We start from the raw sequence: 11,907 nt of genomic DNA, 5'->3' as shown, positions 1-11,907 counted from the left end.
AGAGGACCCAGTTGCAACCGGTGAAGAGGCGGGGCCAGGAGCTAAGACTCGACCCCTGCAACCACAAATAGGTGAGTACACATGAGCGCACTCATACATAGGAATATGTACAAGTACACGCACACACAATGATGGCTGGGATACACTGTTGTGATAATAAGTTGTGTTTCAGATGATGGCTAGGATATAGTGCTAGGTGTGGTGATAAGCTGTGTGTTTCAGATGATGGCTAGGATATAGTGCTATGTGTGGTGATAAGCTGTGTGTTTCGGATGATGGCTAGGATATAGTGCTAGGTGTGGTGATAAGCTGTGTGTTTCAGATGATGGCTGGGATACAGTGCTAGGTGTGGTGATAAGCTGTGTTTCAGATGATGGCTAGGATATAGTGCTAGGTGTGGTGATAAGCTGTGTGTTTCAGATGATGGCTAGGATCCAGTGCTAGGTGTGGTGATAAGCTGTGTGTTTCAGATGATGGCCAGGATACAGTGCTAGGTGTGGTGATAAGCTGTGTGTTTCAGATGATGGCTGGGATACAGTGCTAGGTGTGGTGATAAGCTGTGTGTTTCAGATGATGGCTGGGATACAGTGCTAGGTGTGGTGATAAGCTGCGTGTTTCAGATGATGGCTGGGATACAGTGCTATGTGTGGTGATAAGCTGTGTGTTTCAGATGATGGCTGGGATACAGTGCTAGGTGTGGTGATAAGCTGTGTGTTTCAGATGATGGCTAGGATACAGTGCTAGGATTTAGATTTTTAGATTTTGCCACCGAAGTGGCTAGATTATTGTGCACCCCATATTCATCCTGTGGGTGTGGTGATAAGATGTGTTTCAGATGATGGCTGGGATACAGTGCTAGGTGTGGTGATAAGCTGTGTGTTTCAGATGATGGCTGGGATACAGTGCTAAGTGTGGTGATAAGCTGTGTTTCAGATGATGGCTGGGATACAGTGCTAGGTGTGGTGATAAGCTGTGTGTTTCAGATGATGGCTGGGATACAGTGCTAAGTGTGGTGATAAGCTGTGTTTCAGATGATGGCTGGGATACAGTGCTAGGTGTGGTGATAAGCTGTGTGTTTCAGATGATGGCTGGGATACAGTGCTAAGTGTGGTGATAAGCTGTGTGTTTCAGATGATGGCTGTGCTGGGATCTATGCTGGTGCCGCTCAGTTTTCTGCTGGTGTGGGAGCTGTCTACCTCTCTCACCGCTGCCGGCCTCGCTGCACTCTGCGTCCTCACAGGTGCGCTTTCTTAGTTCTCACGGGTGCGCTTTCTGCGTCCTTACAGGTGCGCTTTCTGCGTCCTTACAGGTGCGCTTTCTGCGTCCTTACAGGTGCGCTTTCTGCGTCCTTACAGGTGCGCTTTCTGCGTCCTTACAGGTGCGCTTTCTGCATCCTTACAGGTGCGCTTTCTGCGTCCTTACAGGTGCGCTTTCTGCGTCCTTACAGGTGCGCTTCTGCGTCCTCACATGAACTATGTTTGAAACAATTAATTCAAAAATGTTTTCAGATACGTTTATTCATCAACAAGTCTTCAGATACGTTCATTCATCAAGAACAATGTTACCATATACGTTCATTCATCAAGAACAATATTTCCAGATACGTTCATTCATCAAGAACAATATTTCCAGATACGTTCATTCATCAAGAACAATATTTCCAGATACGTTCATTCATCAAGAACAATATTTCCAGATACGTTCATTCATCAAGAACAATATTTCCAGATACGTTCATTCATCAAGAACAATATTTCCAGATACGTTCGTTCATCAAGAACAATATTTCCAGATACGTTCGTTCATCAAGAACAATATTTCCAGATACGTTCGTTCATCGGCTCAACACACTGATTCTCCTGGACCCACTACTGCTGGTGACCATTCTGGCCAGTGTCTACGGCATCACAAAATTCCACAACCAGAGGCATAGGTTAGATTATACAAATTAGGCGATTACAATTATTATATATAGTACATAAGTAAATTACCTGAGATAACTCCCATAAAAAAACACTCAAAGCAACTTATTTCCATTTGAGTCCCTTGAATATGTTATTATTTAATTAAAATTTGACTATAAGGTACGACAGAAATCAATCATATATATATATATATATATATATATATATATATATATATATATATATATATATATATATATATATATATATATATGAATTTGGTAGGGTATGTAAAAGAAAATTAAAAGTGAATATATGAAAGAGTAAGGTTATGAGGATAACAAAAATAGTAGGTGACGAAAGATTGGATATCAGATTGGAGGGGGAGAGTATGGAGGAGGTGAATGTATTCAGATATTTGGGAGTGGACGTGTCAGCAGATGGGTCTGTGAAAGATGAGGTGAATCATAGAATTGATGAGGGGATAAAAAGGTGAGCGGTGCATTTATTAGTCTGTGGAGACAAAGAACTTGGTCCCTGGAAGCAAAGAGGGGAATGTATGAGAGTATAGTTTTACCAATGCTCTTGTATTGGTGTGAAGCATGGGTGATGAATGTTGCAGCGAGGAGAAGGCTGGAGGCAGTGGAGATGTCATGTCTGAGGGCAATGTGTGGTGTGAATATAATGCAGAGAATTCGAAGTTTGGAAGTTAGGAGGAGGTGCGGGATTACCAAAACTGTTGTCCAGAGGGCTGAGGAAGGGTTGTTGAGGTGGTTCAGAGATGTAGAGAGAATGGAGCGAAACAGAATGACTTCGAGAGTGTATAAATCTGTAGTGGAGGGAAGGCGGGGTAGGGGTTGGCCTAGGAAAGGTTGGAGGGAGGGGGTAGAGGAGGTTTTGTGTGCGAGGGGCTTGGACTTCCAGTAGGCATGCGTGAGCGTATTTGATAGGAGTGAATGGAGACAAATAATTTTTAATAATTGACGTGCTGTTGGAGTGTGAGCAAAGTAACATTTATGAAGGGGTTCAGGGAAACCGGCAGGCCGGACTTGAGTCCTGGAGATGGGAAGTACAGTGCCTGCACTCTGAAGGAGGGGTGTTAATGTTACAGTTTAAAAACTGTAGTGTAAAGCACAGCTCTAGCAAGACAGTGATGGAGTGAATGATTTTTCTTTTTTGGGTCACCCTGCCCTGGTGGGAAACGGCCGATGTGTTAATAAATATATATATATATATATATGTATATATATATATATATATATATATATATATATATATATATATATATATATATATATATATATATATATATATATATATGCAATAAGATCACAGTAAACAGGTGATTTCAGAATATGCAAAACAACCACTGTGAAAGAATAGAGAAATTCCAAGCGCTTTCTTGTCTACTCACATTATCAAGGAACATTGTTCCTTGATAATATGAGTAGTCACGAAAGCGCGTGGACTTTCTCTATTCTTTCACATTTGTTGTTTTGCATATATATATATATATATATATATATATATATATATATATATATATATATATATATATATATATATATATATATAGTATATATATATATATAGGTAGTAGGTTGGTAGACAGCAACCACCCAGGGAGGTACTACCATCCTGCCAAGTGAGTGTAAAACGAAAGCCTGTAATTGTTTTACATGATGGTAGGATTGCTGGTGTCTTTTGTCTGTCTCATAAATATGCAAGATTACAGGCATGTCTTGCTACTTCTACTTACACTTAGGTCACACTACACATACATGTACATGTTTATTTATACACACTCATCTGAGTTTTCTTTGATTTTATCTTAATAGTTCTTGGTCTTATTACTTTTCCTTTTATATCCATGGGGAAGTGGAATAAGAATCTTTCCTCCGTAAGCCATGCGTGTTGTAAAAGTCAACTAAAATGCCGGGAACAATGGGCTAGTAACCCCTTTTCCTGTAAAGATTACTAAAAAGAATAAGAAGAAGAAAATTGTCAAAGTGGGAAGTCTGAATGTGCGTGGATGTTGTGCAAATGATAAGAAAGAGATGATTGTGTATGTTATGAATGAGAAGAAACTAGATGTCCTGGCTTTAAGTGAAACAAAGCTGAAGGGGGTGGGAGAGTTTCAGTGGAGAGGAATAAATGGGATTAGGTCAGGGGTTTCAAATAGAGTTAGAGCTAAAGAAGGAGTAGCAATAATGTTGAAGGATAAGCTATGGATGGAAAAGAGGGACTACAAATGCATAAATTCAAGGATTATGTGGAGTAAAATAAAGATTGGATGTGAAAAGTGGGTTATAGTAAGCGTATATGCACCTGGAGAAGAGAGAAGTGTAGAGGAGAGAGAGAGATTCTGGGAAATGTTGAGTGAATGCGTGGGGAGTTTTGAATCAAGTGTGAGAGTAATGGTGGTTGGGGATTTCAATGCTAAAGTGGGTAAAAATGTTATGGAGGGAGTAGTAGGTAAATTTGGGGTGCCAGGGGTAAATGTAAATGGGGAGCCTTTAATTGAGCTATGTGTAGAAAGAAATTTGGTAATAAGTAATACATATTTTATGAAAAAGAGGATAAATAAATATACAAGGTATGATGTAGCACGTAATGAAAGTAGTTTGTTAGATTATGTATTGGTGGATAAAAGGTTGATGGGTAGGCTCCAGGATGTACATGTTTATAGAGGGGCAACTGATATATCAGATCATTATTTAGTTGTAGCTACAGTTAGAGTAAGAGGTAGATGGGAAAAGAGGAAGGTGGCAACAACAAGTAAGAGGGAGGTGAAAGTGTATAAACTAAGGGAGGAGGAAGTTCGGGCGAGATATAAGCGACTATTGGCAGAAAGGTGGGCTAGTGCAAAGATGAGTAGTGGGGGGGGGGGGGGGTTGAAGAGGGTTGGAATAGTTTTAAAAATGCAGTATTAGAATGTGGGGCAGAAGTTTGTGGTTATAGGAGGGTGGGGGCAGGAGGAAAGAGGAGTGATTGGTGGAATGATGAAGTAAAGGGTGTGATAAAAGAGAAAAAGGTAGCTTACGAGAGGTTTTTACAAAGCAGAAGTGTTACAAGAAGAGCAGAGTATATGGAGAGTAAAAGAAAGGTGAAGAGAGTGGTGAGAGAGTGCAAAAGGAGAGCAGATGAAAGAGTGGGAGAGGCACTATTAAGAAATTTTAATGAAAATAAGAAAAAATTTTGGAGTGAGTTAAACAAGTTAAGAAAGCCTAGGGAAAGTATGGATTTGTCCGTTAAAAACAGAGTAGGGGAGTTAGTAGATGGGGAGAGGGAGGTATTAGGTAGATGGCGAGAATATTTTGAGGAACTTTTAAATGTTGAGGAAGAAAGGGAGACGGTAATTTCATGCACTGGCCAGGGAGGTATACCATCTTTTAGGAGTGAAGAAGAGCAGAATGTAAGTGTGGTGGAGGTACGTGAGGCATTACGTAGAATGAAAGGGGGTAAAGCAGCTGGAACTGATGGGATCATGACAGAAATGTTAAAAGCAGGGGGGAATATAGTGTTGGAGTGGTTGGTACTTTTGTTTAATAAATGTATGAAAGAGGGGAAGGTACCTAGGGATTGGCGGAGAGCATGTATAGTCCCTTTATATAAAGGGAAAGGGGACAAAAGAGATTGTAAAAATTATAGAGGAATAAGTTTACTGAGTATACCAGGAAAAGTATACGGTAGAGTTATAATTGAAAGAATTAGAGGTAAGACAGAATGTAGAATTGCAGATGAGCAAGGAGGCTTCAGAGTGGGTAGGGGATGTGTAGATCAAGTGTTTACATTGAAGCATATATGTGAACAGTATTTAGATAAAGGTAGGGAAGTTTTTATTGCATTTATGGATTTAGAAAAGGCATATGATAGAGTGGATAGAGGAGCAATGTGGCAGATGTTGCAAGTTTATGGAATAGGTGGTAAGTTACTAAATGCTGTAAAGAGCTTTTATGAGGATAGTGAGGCTCAGGTTAGGGTGTGTAGAAGAGAGGGAGAATATTTCCCGGTAAAAGTAGGTCTTAGACAGGGATGTGTAATGTCACCATGGTTGTTTAATATATTTATAGATGGGGTTGTAAAGGAAGTAAATGCTAGGGTGTTCGGGAGAGGGGTGGGATTAAATTATGGGGAATCAAATTCAAAATGGGAATTGACACAGTTACTTTTTGCTGATGATACTGTGCTTATGGGAGATTCTAAAGAAAAATTGCAAAGGTTAGTGGATGAGTTTGAGAATGTGTGTAAAGGTAGAAAGTTGAAAGTGAACATAGAAAAGAGTAAGGTGATGAGGGTATCAAATGATTTAGATAAAGAAAAATTGGATATCAAATTGGGGAGGAGGAATGTTTTCAGATACTTGGGAGTTGACGTGTCGGCGGATGGATTTATGAAGGATGAGGTTAATCATAGAATTGATGAGGGAAAAAAGGTGAGTGGTGCGTTGAGGTATATGTGGAGTCAAAAAACGTTATCTATGGAGGCAAAGAAGGGAATGTATGAAAGTATAGTAGTACCAACACTCTTATATGGATGTGAAGCTTGGGTGGTAAATGCAGCAGCGAGGAGACGGTTGGAGGCAGTGGAGATGTCCTGTCTAAGGGCAATGTGTGGTGTAAATATTATGCAGAAAATTCGGAGTGTGGAAATTAGGAGAAGGTGTGGAGTTAATAAAAGCATTAGTCAGAGGGCAGAAGAGGGGTTGTTGAGGTGGTTTGGTCATTTAGAGAGAATGGATCAAAGTAGAATGACATGGAAAGCATATAAATCTATAGGGGAAGGAAAGAGGGGTAGGGGTCGTCATCGAAAGGGTTGGAAAGAGGGGGTAAAGGAGGTTTTGTGGGCGAGGGACTTGGACTTCCAGCAAGCGTGTTAGATAGGAGTGAATGGAGACGAATGATACTTGGGACCTGACGATCTGTTGGAGTGTGAGCAGGGTAATATTTAGTGAAGGGATTCAGGGAAACCGGTTATTTTCTTATAGTCGGACTTGAGTCCTGGAAATGGGAAGTACAATGCCTGCACTTTAAAGGAGGGGTTTGGGATATTGGCAGTTTGGAGGGATATGTTGTGTATCTTTATACGTATATGCTTCTAAACTGTTGTATTCTGAGCACCTCTGCAAAAGCAGTGATAATGTGTGAGTGTGGTGAAAGTGTTGAATGATGAAAGTATTTTCTTTTTGGGGATTTTCTTTCTTTTTTGGGTCACCCTGCCTCGGTGGGAGACGACCAACTTGTTGAAAAAAAAAAAAATATATATATATATATATATATATATATATATATATATATATATATATATATATATATTTGTATGTTGTATGGCGTGTGTTAGTCTTGCAATGTGTGTATCGCTAAGAATGACTTATTTGATTCCTGGGTATACAGGGCATGGAGCAGTGCGTGGTGGTGGTGGCTGTGCTTCACAGGCATGAGTCTTGGTACGGTGATGAGCATCAAGTACGTAGGGGCCTTCACCGTACTGTACGTAGGACTGCACACCGCCTACCAGCTCTTCTGCATCGCTGCCGACACCAACACACCTCTTGTAGGTTCTCTGCTGTTCAACACATAATCCCATGTCCTTTGTTGTACACCCACTAATAACACGCGTCTAATACATTTTAACCTACCGCACTTCCTACCAGTAATCTACCACCCTCATCACCACTAACCTACCACCATTAACACCACTAACCTAACACCATCACTATCAGTAACCTTCCACCATCATCACCACTAACCTACCACCACCATCACCACTTACCTACCACCATCATCACCACTACCAATTACCAATAGACCCCTGGCTGTTTTCAAGCGGCACTGGACAAGCACCTTAAGTCGGTAGCTGACCAGCCGGGCTGTGGTTCGTAAGTTGGATTGCGTGCAGCCAGGAGTAACAGCCTGGTTGATCAGACCCTGATCCACCATGAGGCCTGGTCACAGACAGGGGCCGCGGGGGCGTTGACCCTCGGAACTCCAGGTAAACTCCAGGTAAACTAGCCTACCACCACCACCATCACTAACCTACCACCATCATCACCACTAACTTAGCACCACCACCATCAGTAACCTGCCATCATCATCACCACTAACCTACCACTACCACCACCAGTAACCTACCATCATCATCACCACTAACCTACCACCACCACCACTACCACCACCACCACCACCAGTAACCTACCATCATCATCACCACTAACCTACCACCACCACCACCAGTAACGTATCGTCATCATCACCACTAACATACCACCACCACCAGTAACCTACCATCATCATTACCATTAACCTACAACCACCACCAGTAGCCTACCACCACCACCAGTAACCTACCATCATCATTACCACTAACCTACCACCACCAGTAACCTACCATCATCGTTACCATTAACCTACCACCACCACCAGTAACCTACTACCACCACCAGTAACCTACCATCATCATCACCACTAACCTACCACCACCACCACCAGTAACCTACCATCATCATTACCATTAACCTACCACCACCACCACCAGTAACCTACCATCATCATTACCATTAACCTACAACGACCACCAGTAACCTACTACCACCACCAGTAACCTACCATCATCATCACCACTAACCTACCACCACTACCACCAGTAACCTACCATCATCATCACCACTACCCTACCACCACTACCACCAGTAACCTACCATCATCATCACCACTACACTACCACTTGTGTATAAGTAACTATACTTAGTGAACACTTGTGTATGAGTAACTATACTTGATGAACACTTGTGTATGAGTAACTATACTTGATGAACACTTGTGTATGAGTAACTATACTTGATGAACACTTGTGTATGAGTAACTATACTTGATAAACTTGTGTATGAGTAACTATACTTGATAAACACTTGTGTATGAGTAACTATACTTAGTGAACACTTGTGTATGAGTAACTATACTTGATGAACACTTGTGTATGAGTAACTATACTTGATAAACTTGTGTATGAGTAACTATACTTGATAAACACTTGTGTATGAGTAACTATACTTGATAAACTTGTGTATGAGTAACTATACTTAGTGAACACTTGTGTATGAGTAACTCTACTTGATAAACACTTGTGTATGAGTAACTATACTTGATAAACACTTGTATATGAGTAACTATACTTGATGAACACTTGTGTATGAGTAACTATACTTGATAAACTTGTGTATGAGTAACTATACTTGATAAACACTTGTGTATGAGTAACTATACTTGATAAACTTGTGTATGAGTAACTGTACTTAGTGAACACTTGTGTATGAGTAACTCTACTTGATAAACACTTGTGTATGAGTAACTATACTTGATAAACACTTGTATATGAGTAACTATACTTGATGAACACTTGTGTATGAGTAACTATACTTGATAAACACTTGTGTATGAGTAACTATACTTGATAAACTTGTGTATGAGTAACTATACTTAGTGAACACTTGTGTATGAGTAACTATACTTGATGAACACTTGTGTATGAGTAACTATACTTGATAAACTTGTGTATGAGTAACTATACTTAGTGAACACTTGTGTATGAGTAACTCTACTTGATAAACACTTGTGTATGAGTAACTATACTTGATAAACACTTGTATATGAGTAACTATACTTGATGAACACTTCTGTATGAGTAACTATACTTGATAAACTTGTGTATGAGTAACTATACTTAGTGAACACTTGTGTATGAGTAACTATACTTGATGAACACTTGTGTATGAGTAACTATACTTAGTGAACTCTTATGTATGAGTAACTATGCTTAGTAAACACTTGTGTATGAGTAACTATACTTGATGAACACTTGTGTATGAGTAACTATACTTGATGAACACTTGTGTATGAGTAACTATACTTAGTGAACACTTGTGTATATGAGTAACTATACTTGATGAACACTTGTGTATGAGTAACTATACTTGATAAACACTTGTGTATGAGTAACTATACTTAGTGAACACTTGTGTATGAGTAACTATACTTGATGAACACTTGTGTATGAGTAACTATACTTAGTGAACACTTGTGTATGAGTAACTATACTTGATGAACACTTGTGTATGAGTAACTATACTTAGTGAACACTTGTGTATGAGTAACTATGCTTAGTAAACACTTGTGTATGAGTATACTTGATGAACACTTGTGTATGAGTAACTATACTTAGTGAACACTTGTGTATGAGTAACTATACTTGATGAACACTTGTGTATGAGTAACTATACTTAGTGAACACCTGTTGGTGCTAACAGTTGCAGGTGCTTCCTCACACAGCAGCGCGGGCAGCTGCTCTCATTATCCTGCCCACTGCTGTCTACCTCACTACCTTCGTCATTCACTTCTCCATCCTTACACAGTGGTAGGTTATCATTACACAGTGGTAAGTCATCTTCACACAGTGGTAAGTCATCTTCACATAGTGGTAAGTCATCTTCACACAGTGGTAAGTATTCTTCACACAGTGGTAAGTCATCTTCACACAGTGGTAAGTCATCTTCACACAGTGGTAAGTCATCTTCACACAGTGGTAAGTCTATATATTCTAACCTTTATTATAAGATAATATTAAGGTATTTATGACTACTGAAACACGCGACAAACTACCTTCATATCTATTTAAGTAATTGATTGAGTTAAAAATATATTAACGGGTTATTATTTCACACAGGTGTTGGTGATGTAACACTCCATAAATTTTATAATTGGCAAGACTGAAAATTAAATAAGAGTTTATTTTGTTTAGGTATTTCTGTGTATATGTTGTAAGTAGGTTAGGTAAGGTTTGTCAGGAAACTGGACAAGTGTTTCCTGATGCTGGTCTTAGTCATATGATGACCCGCCACTGCAGCTTTTGGTCATCTGACTGAGGTCTTCCGCTGGCATACCAGTCCACCCTTTTAAAAATTAATGGTTATTATACTAATTCTTTGTTGTAACTAGGTTCTGGTTGACGTGTGTTTGTGTCAACAACCGGAGCTGTTGAATAACGTGCTTCACCAACCTGTGGCTTTACCAGTTCACCACATAGGATTTTTGAAGGTGCTGAAACTGGACACAGTAGAAGAGAGGGTAATCAGTCCCTCAGCCTAGATGGTGTTTGCCATCTTCATCTAGGCTGAGGGACTGATTACCTCGTCTTCTCTCTCCAGGTTCAACACTTTTAAATAAGCTCTGTGTTGAACATATAAAGTTACTGGTTGACGAATCGTTTTCATAATAAAGATCCCCGAATGTTGCACGCGTATCTGATTCATCAGTTGTGTACCATTTATGTTATGTCGACAGGGACGTTAACGGTGGCGGCTTATACCACACTAAGTTCTTCTTAGCCTTCAACGGTACTGAGTACGACAACGCTACCTTCCCTAAGTGTTAGTACTGTTACTATTATTACTAGCTTGATCATTACTGTTATGAGCAGTAATACCAGTATTTTGATTAGTAGTAGTAGTAGTAGTAGTAGAAGTAGCAGTATCAGTTATTGTAAAAAAAACAATAAAGTAATAGAGGTCAGACACCACCTGGGAAATGGGTGGTAATTATGTTTCATGCAAGGAAGAGAAGGGTAGTTCCATTTCTGTGGCTCGATATTCCTGCAGCAGCATCAGGCAGCCCTTACGTACCCCTTGAAGAGCCAAAATTTTAGCACTTTCCTAATTGTACTTGTTTATGTCGAGTTATCCCAGAGATTGGATCTCAGCATTTGTTTAGTAAGCAAATTGCAGTAGTATTGAATACTATTATTGTTATTAATAATAATGAGAGTGTTACACAAATTTTGTTTAATTAGACAAGGTCGAGTGATTACAACATATTTATAATACATATTGTGTGTGTTGGTGGGTAGATGTTCATTATGGAGCCAACGTGACGATCCAGAGCAGCCGACCCATCTGTGGCTACCTCGAGTCTTGGTACGACCTCTTTCCGTCAGAACTCACTGCCCCCTGTCA

General features: G+C 39.9%; 1 protein-coding gene across 1 annotated transcript in view; it reads left to right on the top strand.

The window, feature by feature from the left end:
• Positions 1-11,907, top strand: part of LOC128701312 (protein O-mannosyl-transferase 2) — a 91,150-nt gene that overhangs the window by 51,438 nt on the left and 27,805 nt on the right. Inside the window, exons 5-10 of the mRNA XM_053794969.2 lie at positions 1,132-1,240; positions 1,825-1,933; positions 7,298-7,457; positions 10,207-10,313; positions 11,240-11,325; positions 11,802-11,907. The exon at positions 11,802-11,907 is cut by the window's right edge and continues 45 nt beyond it. Coding sequence (XP_053650944.2) covers positions 1,132-1,240; positions 1,825-1,933; positions 7,298-7,457; positions 10,207-10,313; positions 11,240-11,325; positions 11,802-11,907 — 677 coding nt within the window. The remainder of the gene's footprint in view (positions 1-1,131; positions 1,241-1,824; positions 1,934-7,297; positions 7,458-10,206; positions 10,314-11,239; positions 11,326-11,801) is intronic.

This window comes from Cherax quadricarinatus, chromosome 72 (assembly GCF_038502225.1).
Source record: "Cherax quadricarinatus isolate ZL_2023a chromosome 72, ASM3850222v1, whole genome shotgun sequence".
NCBI classification, from domain to species: domain Eukaryota; kingdom Metazoa; phylum Arthropoda; class Malacostraca; order Decapoda; family Parastacidae; genus Cherax; species Cherax quadricarinatus.
Note: the sequence above shows the minus strand (reverse complement) of the source record. Positions and strands in the feature narration are given on the sequence as shown.